This window comes from Rutilus rutilus, assembly GCF_951802725.1.
Source record: "Rutilus rutilus genome assembly, chromosome: 14".
NCBI lineage: Eukaryota > Metazoa > Chordata > Actinopteri > Cypriniformes > Leuciscidae > Rutilus > Rutilus rutilus.
In genome coordinates, this window is record NC_140219.1 from 19,454,560 (window position 1) to 19,479,263 (window position 24,704).

Consider the following 24,704-nt stretch of genomic DNA (forward strand, 5'->3'; position numbering starts at 1 on the left):
TGTGCAGCGCTGACGCAGCTTGCCCGGCGGCGGAGAAAGCTCTGCGAATCTCTCCACGAAATCCTTGACGGAGGATCCAAAGAGGCCTGTGGCGGAAAGCGGGGCGTCGAGGAACGCGGTGCGCTCAGACTCGGCCATTTCCGAGAGCGTCAGCCAAAGATGTCTCTCAGTCACGGTGAGAGAGGCCATATTCCGTCCAATGGCTTGCGCTGCAGACTTAGTAGCACGGAGAGCGAGGTCCGTGGCACTCCTTAAGTCCGGCACGCAGATCGCGTCAGGCCCTTCCTCATCCAGCTTACGGAGGAGATCGGCCTGGAAGATCTGAAGCGTTGCCATGGTGTGCAGCGCTGACGCAGCTTGCCCGGCGGCGGAGAAAGCGCGGCGGAGCAGGCTTGACGTCGTGCGGCAAGCTTTAGAGGGTAGGGCCGACTTAGCACGCCGTCCAGCAGAGGGCGGGCATAAGTGGGCCGCTATCGCCTCTTCGACCGGCGGCAGCGAAAGGTATCCTTTGTTCTTGGCATCGTCAACAGCGGAGAATGCCAAAGAAACAGCAGGACGCACTCTAGCCGAATAGGGGGCGTTCCAGGACTTGGCGACTTCTTCGTGTAACTCAGGAAGAAAAGGCGCCGGTCTGGACGCAGGCGAAGCGCGCTCCCCAGGCAGGAAAAATCCATCCAGCCGGTTGTGAGCGGGCTGCTCAGGCGAAGACCACTCGAGGCCGAGGCTCGCCGCGGCCTGTGCGAGTACTCGCGTGAGCTCCGTCTCGATGGACGCTCTCTTGCCTGAAGACATGCGGGCAGGGGGCGCGGGGTCCTCAGAGCCCGCCCAATCCTCACTGCCTGACGCCAGGATAGAGCAGGAATCATCCTCTCCCAGCAGGGCTTCCTCATCCACGATGTCAACGGAAGCGGCGGCAGACGGCGGCCGCTGTCCGTCAGGAAGCGAGGGTGACGAAGCCGGGGAAGCAAGCGGGCGAACCGGCGAGCTTTGGCGGCTGAGGGAGGGTTCCGGGGCCCGCTGGGCACGGCGCTTTTTACGGCGCGACGCCGCGGCGGGCGGGGGAGCAGTCTCGGTGAAGAAGGCTAGGCAAGTCCTCAGAGTCGCCATTGCCATCAGCTCGCAGTGAGGGCAGCCGCCGTCAGCGAGCGCGAGAGCTGCATGTTCCTCACCCAGGCAGGAAACGCAAATCACGTGGCGGTCCCCGTCGCTGAGTGTGGCTCTGCACGAGCCGCAGGAAGGCATCTTTAAAAAGACGCTAGCTCTAGTGTGTGTCGCCGCCGCGACACACACACACAAAAGTACAGAGTAATAGAAAGGATATAAGCGCCGGAAAGCGCAGCAGGAAGGCAGGAAGGCGGCGCGGCCAGCGACTTCAGTGACTCGTCCCGCTGAAGGTGCTCTCTCTCAGACGGCGCGGCTTCTTCTCCGGCTCCAGCGATGCGTGTGCTTCGCTTGAAGGATGAAAAATCAGATAATAGCTGCCTGCGAGCGGTATTTATAGGCCTAGACCACGCCCATTTCGGCGGGACGTGACGCAGCGGGCGCGAAGTGCCCTGATTGGGTCTGGCGTCACGCCAGGCCTCGCTCGATAGGCTGCTGCAGTTGCCGCAGAGCAGCCAATAGGCGCGCGAGCTGTCTCGCCTATGTCTGCATGCTGCCGCAACGCGTTTTGCATTATTACAAAATTAAGGATAATTTTTGGCTTCAATATCTCGCGGAAAAAGGATTTTCCCCTAGCGTAAGATATCTTACGCAGTACGAGAGACCTCTCGTAAGAGAACTCCTTATTACTGCTTATTATTAGTTATTAAGGTAGTTGTTAAAGAAATAGTTCACTTAAAAATGAAAATTCTGTCATTATTTACTCACCCTCAAGTTGTTTCAAAACTGTATGAATTTCTTACTTCTGCTGAACACAGAAGAAGATATTTTGAAGAATGTCGGTAACCAAACATTTGATGGACCCCATTGACTTCCAGTATTTATTTTCTTACTATGGAAGTCAATGGGGTCAAACAACTGTCTGGTTACCGACATTCTTTAAAATATCTTCCTTTGTGTTCAGCAGAAGAAAGAAATTCATATAGTTTTGAAACAACTTGAGGGTGTGTCCATGATGACAGAATTAAACATTTTAAGTGAACTTTTCCTTTAAGTTTAGGTATTTAACTTAAAGGAAAAGTTCACTTAAAAATGAAAATTCTGTCATTACGTACACACCCTCAAGTTGTTTCAAAACTGTATGAATTTCTTTACCTTTGGATTAAGGATTAAGGATTAAGGGATATAGAATAATAAGGCATATGTGCTTTATAAGTATGCTTCACATGTGCTTTTTCCTGTGATGCAAAGCTACATTTTCAGCATCATTACTTCAGTCTTCAGTGTCACATGATCCTTCAGAAATCATTCTAATATTCTGATTTGATGCTCAAGAAACAATTATTATCAATGAATATTTTGTGGAAACCATATTTTCATGATTAATAGAAAATTTGATAAAACAGAATTTGTTTGAAATATAATTCTTTTGAAACATTATAAATGTCTTCCCTGTCACTTTTGATTTATATAGTGCATCTTTGATGAATAAAAGTATATGTTAATGTCTTTCAAAAAAAAAGTAATATATATATCTTACTGACTCCAAACTTTGAATGGTAGTTTACACAAATGTCTCAGTGTTTTTTCTATAACTGAAGCAGGTACAAAAGAATCATTCCCGCTGTAAACAACATATCACAGCATTGCTGTTGCTCAGTGTGACACTCGGCGTCTCTGTCTGGATGTGCTTTAGCTGCGTCTCAGTGTTCTGTAACTGTGTCTTGGCCTCCTCATGGCTGGCTAGTTTTTCTTGGCGAGCTGCTGGCTGCCTGCTGGAGTGGGCCTGTGGTCAGACTGATGGGTGTGGAGACATATGCTCACATTCCTCCCTCTGTCCTCACCAGAAGCAGCAGCAGCTTCGGCCAGAGACACTGACTGAGCTGCATATGTGAGCATAGAGTGTGTTCACAGAGGGTCTTACGTTTGTTGAGATAGAGGTGTTAGAGGCTCTGAAATATCAGGTTTTATTTATGACATACACCATTCAAACGTTTGGAGTTGGTATGTTTTTCAAATATTGTTGAAAGAAGTCTCTTTTGCTCACCAAGGCTGCATTTATTTGATCAAAATACAGTGATAATGTAATTTATTCCTGAAATGGCAAAGCTGTATTTTCAGCATCATTACTCCAGTCTTCAGTGTCACATGATCCTTCAGAAATCATTCTAATATGATGATTTGCAAGAAACATTTCTCATTATTATCAATGTTAAAAAAAAGTTGTGCTGCTTATATTTTTGTGGAAACCGTGACTTTTTTTTCTTCAGGATTATTTGATGAATAGAAAGATCAAAAGAACAGCATTTATTTAAAATAGAAATATTTTGTAACATTATAAATAACTTATTGAATAAAAGGGTTAATGTCTTTAAAAAAAAACATACGGACCCAAACCTTTGAACGGCGGAGTATTGCAAAAATTAGTTTTTTGCAATAAAATCATTTGTGTGCTCATTGAGTGTAACCCTAGAGCAATATTTTGGGTCTGGCAATAAAAGTCTGTATGCTTTGTATCTTAATGTCTGTCAGGAAAGGATATTGATATGAAACATTTGGAAATGAAAATGTCTCATTTGACACCTGCACAGCACAAAATGTGCTTTATTGGTTCCAGACAGTGCATCTAAATCACCATAATCGCTCATAAAAGCCAAGTCAGTAGCACAGTCTAATGATATTTTGTGATTTATAATAAAGTGGCTTTATATATGATACTTAAACTGCTATTAAAATAAAAAGATATCTGGGAAGAATAATGATCAGATGGCTGCGTCTTGTCTGATATCTAAAAGACATTTATGCTGAAGGAATGCTCTATAACATTTTTGTCATTCTGTGTGTTTTCATAACCCCGGCTTCACAAATGTAGCAGCAATGTAAAGCAGTATTGGCCACTTTCATAAGCAGCACCTGTGTTTGGAGACTGACATTCCATGTACTTATCTAGTCCTGGTGAACACCTGTAAGGCGGATGGGAGCTCCAGAATAAACACAGCAACTGTATGTCCAGGTGGAGTGGAGGTCTGTCTGGGAGTTGGCAGAGATCCTGTGCTCTGTGTTGAAGTGCATTTCAAAACCTTTTGAATCTCTCTAAAGAGCTATTAGATTTTGATGAATGTTCTGCATGGAGACTGTATACATTAACTATGTAGGCCAGACTGATGAGAGAGGCAGTATTTCTCTTTTTAATTCATCAGAACCATACCTCTGAGCTTAGTATATGTGTACACTTTAGTGCCAAATGAGCTCTAGTTTAAAATCAAGTTATGTATTACTTTTCTTATGAAGAAAATGTGACCGTGTTCGCCAGAGTAATGATGCTATTGTGTTGTGGATGGTTCCCAGGATGTTGCTGTTGCTGAGTGGTTGTTTGCTAGCTGCTGCAGGAACTTAGTTGCTAGGGTGTTGCTGAGTAATTTGATTAGTTACAAGGTGGTTTCTTACTGGCCCAAGTTAAAAGAGCCCACTCCCAAATGTAAGACTTGGGTCCTTCCTTAAATGCGTTCTTCCCCTCCCATTAAATCATCATAAAATGACATAATAAAATTAAAATAATTAGGTAACACTTTACAACAAGGGTTCATTTGTTAACATTAGTTTTTAAATGTATTAACTATAACATGAACTAACAATGCACAATACATTTGTTACTGTATTTATTAATCTTTGTTAATGTTAGTTAATAAAAATCCAGCTGTTCATTGAATGTTCATGTTAGTTCACAGGGATAGTTCACCCAAAAATGAAAATTCTTGTTGTTCCAAACCTGTTTAAATGTCTTTGTTCTAATCAGATTTTCAGACCAAACAGATATCAGGCCCCATTGACTACAATAGTATTTTTTTGTCCTACTATGGTAGTCAATGGGGCCCAAGATCTGTTTAGTTACAAACATTCTCCCAAATATCTTCCTTTGTGTAGAGCAGAACAAAGACATTTATACAGGTTTGGAACAGCATAAAGGTGAGTAAATGATGACAGAATTTTCATTTTTGGGTGAACTATCCCTTTACTAACCTTTACTTGTTAACTAATGTTAACAAATACAACATTTTATTTAAATAATGTATTAATAAATGTTGAAATTAACATTCCCTAAGATTAATAAATGCTGTAGACGTATTGCTCATTCTTAGTTCATGTTAACTAAAGTAGTTAACTAATATTAACTAATGGAACCTTAGTCATTTTGATCTTTCCATTCATCAAAGAATAATCTGAAAAAAAAAAATGATATCACGGTTCCAACAAAATATTAAGCAGCACAACTGTTTTCAACATTGATAATGATAATAAATGTTTCTTGACAATCAAATCAGCATGTTAGAATGATTATTGAAGGATCATGTGACACTGAATACTGGAGTAATGATGCTGAAAATTCAGCTTTGCCATCACAAGGAATAAATTACATTTTATAAAACATTACTTTAAAAACAGTTGTTTTAAATTGTAATAATATTTCACAATATTACATTTTTAGCATCTTTTGAGCGGTAGTGTAGATTCAATGCTCTTAGACATAACCTAAAATCCACAAAACCCTATTAATGTCAAAAGGTCTCTAAACCGTAAGTTTAAGTTGTTGAAATCTCTATCCCCAAGTATGAGCTGTAGTAGTAGTAGGATGCACCCTAATAAGAATTATCCTCACGCTTGGGGTTGGCGTAGGTTTGTTTGTTGTTTGGAAGAACAAAGATTGTCCTCTTGAGTTAAGCAGCGCAAAGCACTTAAACACCCTCATCGCCTCTCTTTAAACACCAAGAGCTTATAAATCTTCTTAAACCAAGTCTTGAAACAAACTAGTCCTCTAAAGCAGTCAGCTAATGTCTTATTCTTACTATGGAGTGCTGCAATAAACATTTAAAACTTGTTTCTGTGTTCCTGTTTGCTGTGCCTGTGATGTAGTGCGCTGCGGGGATTGAGCTGGTCCAAGCCCACCATTAGCAATCAATGGCTGACTGTTGACCTCTGACCCGTGTCGTAACTGGAGCTCGTAACTCTGTGATAAAGCCAGTCAGAGCTCTGCATGCATGGTGGAGGAGAGCCCTGGAGACTGATACTGCTGAAAATTGATAGCCTTTGCAAGCCTTTGTGCCATTGGTTAGACTATCTCATGCTCATTCGTTGTCTGTAGGATTTTCTGTTTTCTATATTTAGCATGCCAGCCTTCACATATCCATCCAACTAATTGCCATTGTGTGGATACCAGATCCAAAACAAATGTCAACCGGGCCATCAACCATTCTGTGGATCCCGTCACTCACATTATTATTCGCAAGTGTTCACAGCTCATTATAACTGGATATTATTGGTCACATTGTGGAGTTGGGTTATACACAGTTTGCACTCTGTGTCGTTTCTTTTGGCTGCTGCATCCAGACCCCCACCCCTATTATTTTTATGAACATTTGGGGTTTTACTCAGTGACTCACACCTCTCCGTACTCGCACAGCAAACAATAACACACACACACATTATTCACTTTCATTCCTATGCACACGACACCTCGTCTGATTTAGGGTGTAGTGTATATAAAAGCTGTATTGAATTACACCTCTGCTTTAATTGGACTAGTGGTACAGTGTGCCGCTGTCACAATGAAAAATCAGCCTTTCAGGGTCCGTGGAATGTCTAACCGCTGGCTTGTCAGTGGACGGAGGGAAAGAAAAAGTTAATTGTTTTCTGGCTCGCGTTCAAGCTCTGTCGTAATTGCACAGAAATCTCAAGGAGGTTTCAGCGCCGAGGCTTTATTTATTTGCCTCCTTCCTCTGTTTTAAAGTCGACTGTGCTGAAATGGGCCCCCGGGCATCCAGAGGACCCCCTGAGAGACGGCCTCCATCTTTTTCCTGCTCTCGGCCTGGTTCTCACTGGCTGGCATGCTGAGTTCAGGGCCTAGAATTAATTAAGCTGTATGCCTTCCTGTTGATCCCACCACTATGCAGCCGCTGGCCCAAATGGTGGACTTCCTCCCTGTGGGGTTAAATTCCCCACAAACGAAGGAAGCAACTTGAAGACGCTGGTGAGGAGGGTATTAAATATGGCATTTGATCTTAGTAGATGAGACTGAATACATCTTAGTTTCCAGTCAATGTATTGCAGAGAATATCAGCATACAAACAAGTGTCCACAGACTGCATTTGTTATGTTCGGCAATTGTGTGTTTACATATAGTGGGTGAAAATGCGTCTCTCATCTTGGTGTTCAGATAATTAAATGAGCTCAAAAGACTTCAGACTATTGGCAATTCTATTACAATATATATATATATATATATATATATATATATATATACAGGTGCTGGTCATAAAATTAGAATATCATCAAAAAGTTGATTTATTTCAAGAATTCAACTTAACAAGTGAAACTAATATATTATATAGACTCATTACATGCAAAGTGAGATATTTCAAGCCTTTATTTGTTATAATGTTGATGATTATGGCTTACAGCTTATGAAACCCACAAAATCAAAATCCCAGAAAATTAGAATATTACATGAAATCACACAGTAATTACACAGTGATACCATGGTCATTGAACCAGGTTTTGGTTATTTTGGCAGTGTGGGCAGGTGCAAATCCTGCTGGAAAATGAAGGAAGCACGAAGTGCTCTGAAAATGTCCTGGTAGACGGCTGCGTTGACTCTGGATTTAATAAAGCACAGTGGACCAAAGTCCTCTTTTCTGATGAGAGCAAATTTTGCATCTCATTTGGAAACCAAGGTCCCAGAGTCTGGAGGAAGAATGGAGAGGCACACAATCCAAGATGCTTGAAGTCCAGTGTGAAGTTTCCACAGTCTGTGTTGGTTTGGGGAGCCATGTCATCGGCTGGTGTTGGTCCACTGTGCTGTCCACTCAACGCAGCCGTCTACCAGGACATTTTCAGAGCACTTCATGCTTCCTTCATCAGACAAGCTTTATGGAGATGCTGACTTCATTTTCCAGCAGGATTTGCACCTGCCCACACTGCCAAAAGAACCAAAACCTGGTTCAATGACAATGGTATTACTGTGTAATTACTGTGTGATTTCATGTAATATTCAGCTTTTGCTGTTTCACAGAACCAAGATATGCTGTTGTTGTAATGTAAGCTATAGTAACAGAACAGTTTTGAGTGTCATTGTTTGTCTGTGCTGCTGGTGACTATAACAACCAACTCTTGTTTGTACAGTATATACTCTTGTGTACTGTGTGTTTATTTTTTGTTCTTCCTTGTCGTTCATTCATCTTCACTTTATTTTTCGCGAAGCATTATTTTGCTTTGCTTCTGCTATAATAAAGAGATTCTTGCATTGCATGTTCATGCATTTTGGGGGCGGAGCGATGAAGAGAGGGGTGTGTTTGTTTGGGTTGATTTCAAATATCAACAGTGTTTCTCAGAAATCGCACACTGCACCTAGCCTGGGTTTCCCCATGCTGCCTTGCGCGCAGCGCAATTTTATTCACGCTGCTAGGCAGCCTGGACACCATGGACCAGATTTTCCCCTCAAAAAGGGAACCAATCACAGAACGGGGAGTGAGCAGCAAGACAATGACGACGTCTATGCGACACACCGAAGCAGTTTGTTTATATCTATGGATCCAACATGGCAGCAGACGCAAAGTTACCTTTCGATGCAGCCTTAGATAGTGTTCTAAGTAGTTTAGTCGCTGAACGCCATCGTGTACACATAAATCTCTGCCGCTCTACATACGTCATCTGGTATAATTGAAACGATTGGCTATGAGCTACGTACAGGCGCATTTGATAGACATTCGTAGCGCCCAATAAACGGCTCTGGGCATTCATAAACCACGCCTCAAATACGAGAAAATGAACATGTGGTTCCCAGACCATGTCTCAATGAGACGAGGTCTGATGTTAGCCAGGCTACACTGCACCTTTAATAAGGGCAAATTAAAATAAGATTATGAGAACGATCTACCATGTTTTATGCATTTTCTTATTCTTGTAGTGTTGTTTGATCATATGACATTGTAAAGCACTTTTAATCTTTACTTCTGTTTTCCATTTGTCTAATTTATTCGTTTTTTTTTTTTTTTAAGTTTACAGTTTTTGCAGCATAACTTGATTGAAATGCTTAACTGAAAAATGAACAAATCTGAGAACGTCTCAGTATTTAATGAGCAGCACTCAAGTTGACATGAACTCCACGGGTTTGTGTTCTCCAGCATGATTTGAAAATGATCCAAAGAGCAACATGAACTCCTTAATAACATCTGACCATTCGCACCCAGTCACATGATCAATGTCACAAATCTGTTTAATTTGATTAGTGACCTTAAAGTCTTTTCCTATTCAGTCTATTTTTACGTTTACATTTTTACAAAATTCTAAAACACTGTTTATTTCCAGGTTTAAATCCTAGATATTCAATTATTTCAGTGTATATTGCCTATATGGTTTAGTTATGTCAGATGGAGAGCAGGAATTTGAGGTATGTGCTACATAAGGCGGGGGAGCATGCGTGTATATATCAGCCACAGCTCGTGTGTGTGTGTGTGTGTGTGTGTTGAACGAATAAGATTCTCCTCAGCGTAGGGAGACACTTCACAGGGGACAAATAGCTGGCGTGCTTCTCCATACTTGATATCCTCTTTCCTTTTCATAATTTTCACCTCATAGTTCTGTCTCCCTCATGGCTGATTTCCCAGACAATACACCTCATCTGTAGATGCTGGGATAAATGAAAAGATATTTTTCTTTTAGTGAAGAAAACGATTGTTAAATGGTTTTAAAATGGAATGCTGCCATATTCCTCACTCCAGTAAGATGACGACATAACAAAACTAATGACTGGTTATTAGAGGAAGTAGCTATTTTTCCAGACTAAGTAAGCACACATACGTCGCCAAGATGACTGGAAAGGTTCAAAATTTAATCACGGGGTACAAACACCTTAAAAAAAAGAGCAGATTCACATACATTCTATCATACATGTCTCAAAAATAACTACTGAATATTTTAGTGACACATTGCAGTTGTGAAAACTCACAGAAAACACACACAGAAAACAGTAGGAAAGTGAATTGTAAAGAATGTAATGGTTGTTATGATAGTTATAGTCTGATGTGTTTGATTCTCTAAAAAAGAACTGACTTGTCATTCGTTCGGGTTGTGTCAGGTTGTCAGGTTGCGCTGCATTGGTTTGATTCGCTCAAAATAACTGACTCATCAGAGTAATTCATTCAGGAATTGAACTACACTGATTGTTCAGAATGTGTTTGATTCAGTAAAAAGAACCTAATCAAATTGTCATTCGTTCAGGAATCGGACTACATTTAGTTGTGCTGCATTGGTTTGATTCTCTCAAAAGAACAGACTCATTAGAGTCATTCATTCAGGAATTTAAACTACACTGATTGTTCAGAATGTGTTTGATTCAGTCATGATTAATGATCATGATTAATGAGTCATTAATTGTCTACACTACATGCTACATTTGGTTGTGCTGCATGTGTTTGCTTTACTTAAAATAACAGACTCTTTGAGTCATTTGTTCAGGCATCGGACTACACTGATTGTTCGTAATGTGTTTGATCCAACTCAAGTCATTTGTTCGGGAATCAGACTACACTAGTTGCACTGTATTTGTTTGCATAACTTAAAATAATACAGACACAGTAGTCATTCGTTCAGTAATCAGACTACACTGATTGTCCAAAATGTGTTTGATTCAGTAGAAAGAGACTCATTAGAGCCATGCATTCTATACGGGACTTTTGAAGCCATATAATAACTTTTTTAACAAATATTAATTGATGTAATTATTACAGCACTCAATCAGGCTTTGAAACAGTTTTATGCTGCATATCCATCCATATAATTTCTCTCTCTCCCTCTCTCTCTCTCTCTCTCTCTTTCTAAGATTTGGCAGATAACTTGGCAATTGATGACTTGACGCTTCACGAGTTGCTCCTGACTCCCAGACTGGCTAAAGACGGACGCGGCGGAGCTTCCATACCTGGAGCGGCACGGGCGGCATACGTTCCTAGTGCAACCTTCATCTTTACCATCATCATCCTCATAACATTGGGTCTTCAGTGATGAATCCATCTTCAAACAAGTTTGATCAGAAACGATACTGATGCCCATGTGTACATAAGGCTCCGTGATTTTTGGCCAAGGACGAGAACTTTTCCTCTTCTCAGCCTCAAGTCTTACTATATGAACCTCTTCTTTTATATATTTTGTGTGGACCTGAGGATTTCAGTATCCCCTACCACGCTCAGACTATGAAGTCATTCTTGCATGAAGAGCATTACATACACATACACATACAATAATCATGTTCTTTCCCTCCATGCTCATATGCCACACAACAGCCATGTGTTTTACATTGAGCATCGCCTCCCCTTTGCTATACACATGCAGTTTTACACAAAGGCCAAAGCCTTCTGGAGGAAAAGGAGCTAAATCGCTTTTGAAAAGACAAAGAGGCTCAGCTTTTGTGAGTGAATGGGCACACTTAAAGAGAAGGAAGCGTGACTGACAGAGTCTGAGAACACGTACAACGTACAACCCTAGTGGCGCAGACTGTCTCTCACACACACTGCAGTGAGCTTCTCCTCGGCCACTCATTTCCTGTGCAGTAAATGACCCTTGGAGTGGAGGACATCAAGGCATCGGCATGTCGTTGTGAAACCCTCTCCTTACAGCGCGACACAGCTGTACTTCATTTACAAAAAAATGCTTTTAAACTGTTTTATTAGAATGCTGACTTTCCCTTTCAGAAATTGTGGTATTTTATAATCTCTCTTTGATTTAGTCTCTCATTATCTCTCTTCCTTTTTCTTCCATTTCCTCTATCCTTGCATTATGATCGTGTGATTAAAGCGTTCTCTTAAATGGACACCCTCGACACTTCCTGTTGTTTCTTTTCCTCCAATCCTTTCCCAGGTCACCGTAGCATTTGCATTCAAGGAAAGATGCGGCATGTTGATGGCTTGATGGATCTGTGCATTTGTAAGCTTTTCTGTTTCTGGATATCTCCATATACAAAGGGCTAATGCTGTCATTTTAGATCAGAATGGGAAACCTATGGACGTTGTTTTCCTTTCATAACCTGTGACGTAATTCATTACTGATCTCTGTGCAGTGCTTAAAGGCATGTCATCTTCTGTTAAGTGTGAAGAAGTGTTTTAAACAAACGGAAAGAATCAGCCTCGTTGTGTTAGACTCCACCAACTTGGAATGATACACAATGTTTTCAGACTTTACCAATATTTATTTGACTAGAGTACAATCATTAATGTTTTCCTTTTTTTAATATTATTTCAAAGTACCTAAACAAAATCATTTTAAAGGTGAAGGGTGTAATTTATTTATTGTATTTATTTATTGTGTGCTATCCAAATCCATTTTGACGTCCTTGAGAAGTGTAAACTCTGGGCTTTTTCAAAACACTGTTTGCTTTAGCGGTCATGTCAACTTCTGATTCAACTAGCGGCTTGAGTTTGGGGCAGAACTATCTGTTTGTCCAAGTGTTTCACCTTCATTTTGACAGTTTAATGCATGTAACTATTGGTGGTTACACTTTTGGCCGATACCATACCAATAGGCAGATGATTATTTTCAAATCCCTTAAAACAAGGTTTGCTGAAAGACACACCATTTTGCCTCATCCGGCGGACTTTAGACAGATCCATTTTTTGTTAAAACTACAGATCGAGCTTCCGCATTTTGGTATTCCCACTCGGATCAATAGTAGGGTGCCACCAAAAGTTTTTGGCAAAAGGAAACGCCACAGTTGATTTTCTGTTTCCCCTATTTCAGAAAACGTTTCACCTTTCTACAGCATAGACAGCTAAGTTTGACTAAAAACCCATATTACTAGTGGCGAATTACCCATGAGTTCCTGTCCTGCTGAAACTTTATCCTCAAGTTTAGTTTTGTAACAGACAAAACATGTTTTCTTGTATCAATTCTTTGTTTTGGGTTAATAAGACACCCCAGACTTCACAGCACTACCAGTCTTTACAGTGAGAATGGTGTTTTCTTTAAGGTGAATACAGTGTTTTACAACACACGTCTCGCCACATCTTGACAACGTTGGTCGCATTTGACTATGAAATCTTTTCACACATTGCAACTCGGTCAATATTATGCTTCTTGCCAGGCTGAGGCTGCAGTTATGTTTTTATGTGATTCTTTAGGAGCAATGCGATCTTTTGTGCCCCCCTCCCCAACAGGCCAGTGATACGCAGAGCTCTTGATATGGTTGACTGGTGCGCCTTCACTTATCACTGGCTTCTCTGTAGCTTCCCTCACAGGTCTCCTTGTTAGTGCGCAGAGTCTTGAGGGACGATCTCTTTGTGGCAATGTCTGGATGGTTTGATTTAGCCCTCACCTACTGATAATTGTGCCAACAGTGCCCGCTGGGACATCCAGACACTTGGATAATGCGTTTTGCCCATTTCCTAATTCAAACATTTGTTTTACTTTAGCTCCGATTTCTCGGTAATGCTCTTTTGTCTTCATTTTCACAGCTGTCCTTCAGATCCACAGCCTAGATAATGATCACTTAACTGTGGGGTTTTATCCTGAAAATGTGGTGGTTATTTTAATGAGTCACAGGTAGAGGCCAATTGTAAGGCAATCATTTCCTGGTTGCAGCAATTGTTTCGCATCTGTGTAAACTTAGAACTTCTGTTTATTTGAGCTTTCTGTTTATTTCACATTATAAGAAATAAATCAAATTTGAGTTTAAGTTCTTACAAATTAAAATACCACAATTTTATGTATTCAGAAAAGACAGTTAGTTAAGGGTTTTAACAGTGATATGCTTTATGTAAAATTGTAAAAGTAATAAAAACTAGGCTGCAAGAAGGCATCATACATTCAGTTTGAAAGAAAAAAGCATACAAACTTTAAAAGCAAACTATGGCCGAGGGATTGATATACAAAAATCTCAGTTTAATTGAAACAAATAGCTTGTTGTCATTACAGTATGTATTAAATGAAGGATGTGCTTTTGCCAGTAATGGAATGTGTCGAGTGCCGTAATTAAACTCTGAATTCTGCAGTACTGTTTATACTGGTACTGATTGCACAGTGGGGGTGCATTCAGGGGCCATTTGGCACATCTGAGTACTTGAGCTTGGCTTGAGTCGTTCAATAACCAGAGCGACGGGGGAGGGGGGTAAAATGGAGCCCTTGATTCACTCCAGGGTACAGTTACTCAGACCTTATATTAGTGGAGAAACTGTCCTGCCTCTACATGCTCTTCTGGGAAACCCAGTGTACAGAATGTTTGATTGTCAATACAGCTTTTCAAATGTCAAAAATGAACGTTCAGAGTACAAATACTGTTTATTTGTGACAAAAAAGTACATGTGTTATCATTTAAAAATTTCCATGTAAATGATAATCAAATAAAAAAATTTAAGTTGCAGTTGTGATGTTGTTTTTATAGTTTGTTTGTGAAAACCTACAGTTTTTATGGAGCTTTTTTAAAGTTTCACACTAGTGAATGTAGTGTGTATTGTACTGTATGTGTTCATATCTATATGCAATTCTCATTCCAACCAGTTGAGGAGTGTCTTTTCGACATTCAGTCTTTCAGTAGTATCTAAAAATGCATGTTTTCCTACATAAAGTGAATGCAAATGAATAGCATATTATCAACTCCACTCATCTCCATTTTGTCTTGATGATCTCCTCTCAGCTGACCCAAGCTGTCAGACACACCTGTGGTGCCTCACACTTACAGTTGCAAATTAAACCTTATTTAGTCTGTGTTTATATTCTGTCACCCCTCCCCACCCACACGCACACAAACAATCCCCCGGTGTTTTTAACAGACTTTATCTCGTTACTAACCTAATCTGACTGCAAGGGTGATTTTTCAGTTTTTCGTGGATTCAGATCCTGTTGTGTCCCTCTGGTCTTTTCTCCCCTAAAGCAGTGAAGAGAGGCCGGTTATCAGGCGAGAGAGCAGCAGAGGGGCTGAGCGGGGCTGTTGGTTACTCTCTGAATGTTAATGGACGAGTGAGAATGGGCAAACAGGCCCATTGAAATGCGCAGGTTGAATGTTTTCTTAGGGTAATAAAGTGGCTATACAGGGATCCCCCATTTTTAGGACCAACTGGTCTTCTTTGTTTATGGTGGCACAGTTAGTCAGGCTAATTGTGTTCTACAGAAATTCTTACTAGTTTATTGACGTTTTTGCGATTCTGCGGGTGAAAACCATCTTCGTACTAATGGGCCACTATGATAATGCACTCAAATATTATTTTTTTTTTTTTGGTGTTTATTCAATTTCGTTAATTAAAACAAGCTAGAGCAACACATTTCTTTGAAAATTCATCAAAATTTCATTGTCTGCGATCAATTTAGGTTTGTAAAATGGAAATGTACTTAATCTATCATTTTTGTTGGCCATAACAATCTAATTAATAAGTAATTATTTGCATTAGTTATTTAATCTAGTACTGTACTAAATAGAAATATGGTTATTTCCATTTGTATGCCAGAAAGAAGAAAAAAATCAATATACAACCAATAGACAATGTTTGGTAATATTTTAATTTTTGTTATTTTTTTATGTAATGCAGATATATAATGTAGTAAAAATTTAAAAGTAAAGAATTTTACAAATATAGGATATAGTGAATTCGTTACACTTGGTAAACTAAATCAATTAAAATGTATAGCCTATATATTTTTTCCCAGAAATATTTAATAAAGTAATAATTATTAATTCAAATGGAAATAATTATTAATTCTATATAATTATTGATAATTATTAAAATTCTAATTTAGTAACTTCATTACATAAATTAAATTAAAATCTATACTTTTTTTCATCATTTTTGGGCATTCATTATACACAAATTGAATAGGCTTCTTTAAGTACAAATACCTCAAGTTAATTATTATTTATACAGTGTTATACAGTGTTCTGGTTTATTTAGAATGTTAAACACTGATTTAACTTTATTTGAATAATTTACTTTACAAAATTATTTGTAAAAAATAAGACTATGCAAAATGTTTAATATCAAGAGCTTTAAGTGTAATCAGTCAGGAACCGATGAACTGGCAGAAATTTGAAACAGATTTGTATAATCTTAACCACACATCTTTTTGTGCAGTAGCATCGCAGAGCTGTGGATTTGTCCGTTACTAAGTATTCTGGGAAAGAGAGTGCTCACCTTTGTTTTCTATTGAGTAGCTATAACACCGGTCCACTCTCTCATATCCACAATCAACAGACCCCAGAACCTCTCCGCAGGATCTCATTGGCCACTGGCTTTCCCAGCTTTGGTCACACAGCATGAATGGGGTCGGCTAAGGAATGTGGGGACACAATAGTTGGAATGTCAGTTTGCTAGAGCTCCCCCCTAGACCATGCATAAACACACACACACACACACACACACACACACACACACACACACACACACACACACACACACACACACACACACACAGCCACAACAACACATGAAACATACACATGCTCCAGCACATCCAGACATGTCAAAGTGTGCCCTCTCTGCTGGTGCACTTCAAAGTTAAGAATGAATGGAAAACTATTTTCAATGTGAATGAAATTAAGGAAAAATAAATCATGAAAACCATTTGAGAGAACATCAGGCATCATTGCTTATAGATACTTACTGTAGCAATGATAGAACCATCTGGATCATATGACTTTCTCATCTATAAAACAATCCATAAAGGAATAATGATGATCACAAATTACATTTTTGCCTAAAACAGATTATTTGATGCACTAGTTTAGGCAAAAATGTAATTGCTGCATATATGCAGCATGTGGTCCTTCCTTTCCAAAAAAAGCTCAAGTCTCAGGAGTTTCACAACAACCACATTATGCACAGTTCAAAACCGCTCTAATTATGGCCTGTGTCATTGTTGGAAAGACGGGCTGCTGTCCCTGAGGACTGTCATAATCTGAGTGAGATGTTTCGGTGAGGTTGCTCATTATGGAATGAGATTCCACAGAGTGTGTCTCTCTATGTTTCTTTCAGCCTCTCTCTCCCATTCTTCCAGGCTGTCGTTGAGCTGCTGGCCACACCACAACCTTTGCAGATCTGTAACATTTCATGACATGCAGACACATCATGAGGTTACGTTCTCACCTATGTTTTGTGCCTTTCTTGTGAGCTGATTGATAATACAAAAAGACTATCTATCTATCTATCTATCTATCTATCTATCTATCTATCTATCTATCTATCTATCTATCTATCTATCTATCTATCTATCTATCTATCTATCTATCTATCTATCTGTACACCTGTCTAACCTATATGCTTAAGCATCAAATAAGTGGCAAAAACTCCTGTAAAATGTCAACAATATATCTACTCAGTACAGGAATGATTTGAACAATTATGTACATGAGTGCTGGCAGTCAGACTGTAATTTTCTAAGTCAATGTAACCTCCTGCGCGCGCCATGCTCCACCCCGTGTGTTTCGCGTGGCCAGCTCTCTTTGTCCGGAACTCAGCTTCGTGCTCGCGCAGTCCTCCTGACTCTGTGCTGAGATCTCGCCGCGCGCACCAGCAACTCCTCGATTCCCACTCTGCGTCCCGACTGCACACCAGCGCGAGAGGGGGAAAACTTTCCTTTAACTTTTTATCTCAATTTTCTCGCTTCTTCTTCGACAGAGCAAACTGCCTTGCAGATCCTTTTCAATAGAAGAAACTGGTTAAGAAGTACCTTGCCTTTACTTCATTGAACATGTGTGCGCGTGCATAGCGCTGGACATTGAGCAGATTTGCTTTTGTTTTTCTTTTAAAAAAAGAAGAAAAAAAAGTCCTGACTACAAACTCCTGACTGCTTTGCTTTTTGTTGTTACTTTTATTCGTTACACACTGCGGGATTGTTTCGGTCGTTGTACTTTTTAGAGGCCCGGTTTTTATTGCTCAAGAAAATCCAGTTCGCGAGATCCGAGCGGCTAAAAGAAGTTCAACAGGGACGCCGCATCCCCATGAGGAAATCAGAAGCGTCAATCAAAAAGATTTCGTGACTGAACTTTTTCTTTTTTTGTTTTCTATTACTTTTTGGTGTTGCGGCTACATTGCTCAATCAGTCAGCGATGAAGATGTTCGTTGTTTTTACTGTATGTATGTCGGTTGTGGTTTTGGCGTCGGCTCAGGCTCAGGCTGAGCAAAAGTTAAAGAACTGCAATGAAGTCAGAACTGCCTACAGTTCGAAGGGTTTCAACGTCAACGATGTTCCCAACAAAGGAGTGCATGGTGAGTTACACTGATTTTATTTACCTAAAATAGTTTGTGACAGTTGTTTCAAGAAATATTGGATTATAAAGGCTTTATGTAGCTACACAAGGCAAGTTGTGTAGCCTAAATACACAATCGGACAAATAAAGTGAAGGACATAACAGTTCGACAATGTAGGCTGCAAATGTCTGTTTTGTATTTTCTAAGAAAGTGTATAAAGTTTACAAAACGGCCCAAGTTTTTCTCTGTCCACATTGATTTTCTGTAGTTTTTTTTAAAACTCTGATTTTCTAATAGGCCCATTGTTGTTCACTCATAGTATCGGCCTTACATTTCATTAGGTCATTATGGTGACTAACATACATGACGTACAGTAGGCTGTGGGATAGTTCACCAAAATAAATAAATGAATACTGTCTACGCGTCCTCATTTTGTTCCATACCTTATTTCATTTCTACTGTGGAACATGAATGATGTTAAGCAGAATGACAGCCCCAGTCCCCATTCACTTGCATTATATGAAAAAGGGATGCAATCAAAGTGAATGGTGGGACTGTCATTCTACCTAACATAATATTTTGTGTTCCACGTAAGTAAAAAGACAAAATGTTTTGAAAAAAACACGAGTTTTGAGTACATGCCCGAATTTTTTATTTAGGGTGAACTGTCCCTTTAAGTCGCTTTCTCCAGCTTACATGTACGTTACCGCACTTCGGATTGTAAGTAGGCAGTTACTGCATCTTTTAAACGGGATGCAGCTCGTGATTACATTTCTATAGTTACAAGTGTTCCGTCGTTCCTCCCCTCTGCACCCCCAGCTGCTGTCTTTGTTTCAAAGTGGTGTACTTTGTCATTGTAAGCGAGAGTCAGTCATCGGACAGTGATTGTCATTCAGACGCGCTAATGCTCATGTAAATGCGCTGATTTTATCTGGAGCGGGAATTGGGGCAAGGGGGTGTAACAAGTTCCAGTTTTTAGCTCCTCTTCAAGGTTTGAATGAGTGGGAGAAAGTAGCCCCGGGACACCGTTTGGGTTTATTTACTGACTTGTTTCCCGTTAAATAAAAGAGAAAGTTTTCCTGACTTTGAGGTCAGTCCGAATGCTTAGTCCAAGGAGACATTTACCTGTAGGGCTAAATGGAGAGTGGCCTACACTGTAGGCCACTCTCCATTTAGGACATTGAATCTAATCATAAATCAATGCACAGACATGAATGAAACTCACTAGGTTACACTCATCTGAAATCTGAAATTAGCGTGACACTGCAATTATGTATTATAAAGTTTCAGGCAATATCACAAAAGCAAGAGTGCTGTTTTTCATGCTGATTGGGAGTAGGCCTGTGATATTCCCTTTATACAGCAGTTTACAGCTTTTTACAGTATAAGTAGGCTAGTTATTAACTTGTGCTTCAGGCAAAAAAACCCCCCAAAAAACCCAATTAGTTTGTATATTTCTTCCCAGACAGTGAAAATAGGCCCAAAAGAAGCCAAAGGGCGCTTTGAGTGTCATTAAGCAATTCAGGCTTTGATCCATGCGTGTGGACAAGAGTGACAGCTTCTCACTCCTCTCTAGGGGTGTAAATTGGACATTTCATCACATTGATTCTATTAGCCAGCAATACAATCTTTGCAAATACCTCAAAACCTGCCGCAGTACGATTACAGTTTGATTAGATTCAGGGGCCTGCAAACGATATGCCAGTTCTACGATATTATGTGCCTGTTTTACTGGTTTTAAAGTTTTTATGAATTTACAAATGCTGCCAAAATATGATATAAAAGTTTACTTGAACTTCCTGGAAATTTCAAATTCTAATTTGGACATCCTCAATGAAACACAGTACTCTTAACAGAGAAAAAAAAAAAATCTTAAAATTCTATCACATTTCCCCCCCGCATTGTTGCATATCGTTAATCATTTAATTGATGCACTGCTAAAAGCATTTTAAAATCAATCAAATTTAAGGACCTGAATGAGCTTTTGTGTAATGTGTATTATCTAATGTAATCCTATAATCTCGATTTTTACCGATTAAACCAAGTGAATGCATGACTGCAGTTAGGTGAAGGGGAACAATTGAGCCTTAATTTTCCCTGTACTTTACACCAGCCCAACAGGTCCATTGTCTTCCCTGGGATGTCATTGTAATGCAAACTTTGAGTGTTCCCCAACATGTCTGCATTTGTTATGTTTTATTGTGTCAAATCACCAGTTTTGTTGCGATTGCTGTAAAGAATGAATTATAATGGCTCATTTAGAGGGTAGGTTTGGGTGCCATGCGTGTGTGCCTCTCACAATGGTGCACAAAATGCGTCGGGACCCTGTGCAAGACTGACCTCAGTTAGCATGCCTTTGTCAATAAGAGACTGAGATAATTGATAGAGAAAGTGACATGGTCTGCTTTCGCTGAGGGGTGGAGGTTTTTAGAAAGGGGAAAAAAAGGAAGCACAAAAAGCTCTGCTTTGGCTTAACAATGTCTCCTGTTGCTAGGGAGAAAATGGTCCACAGGAGAACCTAATTGAACTGGCAGTGGCCCCCTGGTTCTGGCTTTCAGAGCTGGCCCTCTTCACCTTGTAGTCAAAACAGGTCTTCTTTATTCTTCTGTAGTCCTGAAGCACAATTCCATCTTCATGGTTTGAGCCAGTCCTAAACGTAGCACTAATCAGGCAAATGTTCAAAATTACACTCCATGCACTGTGATTATTCTGCGTTCCAGCAAGTCATTAGTAAGGGTATTATTATTCATAAACAGAATAGTTTTTAATGTCACTCACACTAGTTAAGAAAGACTGTTCGTTTCACTGTTCTTTGGAATGCCGTTTTGCTTTAGCTGGAGTTGTAAATCAGAAGTTAAAAATGTTATGGCTTTTGCAGGCACTGCGTCCTCCAACACGGCAAGATTTCCTGGAGCTGCTTTTGATTTGCACTGAAAGGATGAGACATTTTCACTTGCTACTTAAGCAAAATGCCTTTAACCATAAGGGCTCACAATATGGAAGTGAAACAACATTCAGGAAATAATTTGGTTCCTTTTTTTTTTTTTTACAAATGTAGTGGTAATGCACGATTTATTTCCTTTAATGCTATTTGTGTCTTTAAATGTTAGTCAGAAGTTCATTAGAACCTTAAAACTCTATCCCCCGGTTTCACAGACAAGGCTTAAGTGTAGTCCCAGACTAAAATGTAAATCTGAGCTATTTCAACTGAAAGAAACTTGCACTGACTGATCTTAAAACATGTCAGTGCATTTGTTTTGTCTTAAGATGCACACCAGTAATGCCTTTTTCTAAGGCATGTTTATAAAAATTACTTAAACGCCTAATTGAACTATGACCTAATCCTGGCTTAATCTAAGCCCTGTCTGTGAAACCAGGCCTATATATTTATATTCTTGTTTGGCTGAACTACCACTTTAAGTTTTGCCTCTTAACCTCTTGCTATTTGTCTTACAAATGTGATTAATGTATGATGATGAATTACCTAAATACTTCACAACCCTTGAAACATAAATATTTTAAAAGCTAATTGTGTCTTTAAAGGCAAGGTAGAAATGTAAGTATAGCAGAAATTTGATGGTTTTAATGAGTGAGTCATATCGTGTTTAGGACACCTAGCGAATAAGTTTGTGGAGACCTACATTTAATACTTTATGCTACCAACTCAAATAAGCTGTACCCAGGTGAAGGTTGCGGTGTGAAATTGGTGTTGCAAAGTTTTTGTGTGTTTCTCTGCTTGATAAGCATGGTTTTTGTAAGGAGATTTTGAGAGCGGGGAGCTTTTGGTTAAGCAGAGGTGAGATCTTTCTTCATGGTCAGAGTGCCTCTCTAGATCCTCTCAGTTTGAGAGGACTGTGGATTATTGCACAGCTTCATAGTTCTTTAAGCCCTGAAGTACATAGATCCCTGCTGAGGACTAAACCGCCAGTGTCCTCCAATCCTCAGCTAAACCGAAAGCACTGCCTGGCCTTATAAAAAGCCTCACTGCTTGTGATAGTTTGATTGGCCTAGATGTCGTAAAACACGTGTGTCAATTGCCTCCCGCCCAGTGGCAGGCGGCCCATCTTCAAAAGGTTCGCAGGAGGGGTGGTTAATACTGACCAGATTGGTATCTCGCCTTGTCAACAGCTCCTCATAGAGATCCAGCAGAATGCTTTTCCCTGCTCGGGAGAAATCTGCTTTGCTTTATAGTTGGCAGTTTGCTCTTATGTCATGCCTCAGGTATGGACAATGGCAAAGATCAGACATGTTTCCTCCCCTTTCTCCTGAAAGATTCATCCTACTCTTAATTACTTCAGTCCATTATGAGTCTCTGAGAGGCGATGACTTCACTGGCCTCTTGATATTGCACAGATCAGATCTGAATTGGACACACTTAATCTTTGGCCTGTAGCTTAGATGCATCAAGAAATAGATACATTTTTGCAAGAAGTTCTACCCTTTTTCCTTTCCCTTGTGTGTTTGTTTAGTAAATACTTTTAAAAGTTTAAAGCTACTAGGGATGCTCCGATCGATCGGACGCAAAGCGGTATTGGCCGATGATCACATTCTATGATTTGATCAGTACTCACTAAATTTGGCCGATCTCACGAACCAATCACAATTTGATGAGGTAAAATCGTGAAAAGTTGCCGTCGACATGCATGTATATAGAGATGAGACTTTTGCGCCACGCTCTGATTTATAACTTTGTGAAACATTAGGGAACCATAGTAAATCGCACATCTTTATTTAGAGCAGGTTGTCTCGATTCAAACGAGCCCACTCAATACATAACATGATGCGTAGATCTTGAGAAAATCCTCATGGAGTGATGTGGCATGCTGCGTGGCTAAAGCTATAGGACTTGCGGGATCCGATCGTCATTTGAAAGTTCAACCAATGGAAACTTGATCTCGGGTATGGTGGGTAGGGATGATGTGTTGAGACCATAGACTGTAAAAAAAATATGGACGACGCCCCTTCGCTCTCTTCCATTGGTGAGAACTGAAGCCGCCAGTGTCTCGATATGGCGCTGACATCTCGGTAGTGATGGGGACGAGACCGCCTATGCCGAGTCCGAGTCAAGACTGAGTCTTTGAAGGGTCGAGACCGAGTCCGTTGGTTTTCAAATACGTCCGAGTCAAGATCGAGTCTTTAGGAGTCGAGACCAAGACCATAAAAACATGTCAGTTTTCATATTCATGATTTAATATCACCCCAGTTAATAATCAACAGTTAGGCCTACAGACTAAGCTAGATTGGAAATTGTTTAGAGGATCAGTCTTAACGTCTTAATATGGACTATGCTTTTACGATCATTGAAAAAATCTCTACCACATGCATCATCTTCTGCCTATTTTTCTAAACTGCTTCAACAGTGCTGCTCTGTCATCAACATGTTAAGCCCACCCTGACTTTTTTAAGGGGACATAATTATGACGTAGTTTAATCATAGTTAGGACATGCAGAGCAAATAAAAAATTTCTAGTGGTATGTCTAAATTAGTAGGCTTAGCTACTTTATAACCTTTTGCCCAATATTTCCCAATTTTAAACATTTTGACAATACACTAGAATATAGTGATGGGGACGAGACCGCCTATGCCGAGTCCGAGTCAAGACCGAGTCTTTGAAGGGTCGAGACGAGTCTTTGAAGGAACAAGTCCGAGACGAGTCCGAGACCGGACTCGAGTACTACATCACTACATCTTGGAACTTGAGTCTGCGCAGTAGCGATCTCGGGACCAGACCTGCGCAGTAGTGAGCAGGAAGTAAAGCCGCGAAATCAATGCTCCGCCCTCACTCTCGCAGAATGCACTCTCCCTGAGTGCACTTTTAAATTTTTTTATTGCAGTACGACAAGAGGCTTGTTAAAATAAAGTAAATACAATCTCCTCAGTCCTCCGAAGATCCCCCAAAAAATGTTTGTTGGTGCTTCAGTGACAACTTCGCTCAGAGAACCTGTCAATCACAGCTGTCAATCATGACGTTACACCACCGTTTTTATAGCATCACGTAACTAACTAAAACCCAACTTATTTTTGAAACAGACACTTGACCTTACATCAGCGTGATAAAAACGACAGCAAATGAAAGAAACCACCTTTGGAAAAAAGCTATTTGAAGTGTAATTTAATTGTTTAGTTGGTCTCACATCCCGTTGAATAACACAGGGAGGCGGGGTTTATGACCTATACTAGGACCAGTCACCGGGGGGGGCGATCGAGACGTTTTGGCTTCACTTTTCAGGGCTTGTGCGGCACGCTTGGTTGAGACCAATCGGACATTGTTTTACAGCTGGAGCATGCTTGTATTGGATTGATTGCGCAGAGATCAAAACATTTTACTAAAGTTACTAAAAGTAAGCCATTATTTTTATGTATGCCACTTGAAAACACTCAAAATC

The 24,704-nt window shown here is 40.1% G+C and overlaps 2 protein-coding genes across 2 annotated transcripts in view; both read left to right on the top strand.

Moving 5' to 3' along the window:
* gpc3 (glypican 3) overlaps nucleotides 1–14,521 on the top strand; it is a 155,204-nt gene extending 140,683 nt beyond the window's left edge. The window contains exon 8 of the mRNA XM_084430527.1: nucleotides 10,976–14,521. Within this exon, the coding sequence (XP_084286653.1) occupies nucleotides 10,976–11,154 (179 nt within the window). The 3' untranslated portion in view covers nucleotides 11,155–14,521. The remainder of the gene's footprint in view (nucleotides 1–10,975) is intronic.
* Nucleotides 14,522–17,596: 3,075 nt separating this feature from the next.
* Nucleotides 17,597–24,704, top strand: part of gpc4 (glypican 4) — a 39,216-nt gene continuing 32,108 nt past the window's right edge. Inside the window, exon 1 of the mRNA XM_084429679.1 lies at nucleotides 17,597–18,335. Coding sequence (XP_084285805.1) covers nucleotides 18,176–18,335 — 160 coding nt within the window. The 5' untranslated portion in view covers nucleotides 17,597–18,175. The remainder of the gene's footprint in view (nucleotides 18,336–24,704) is intronic.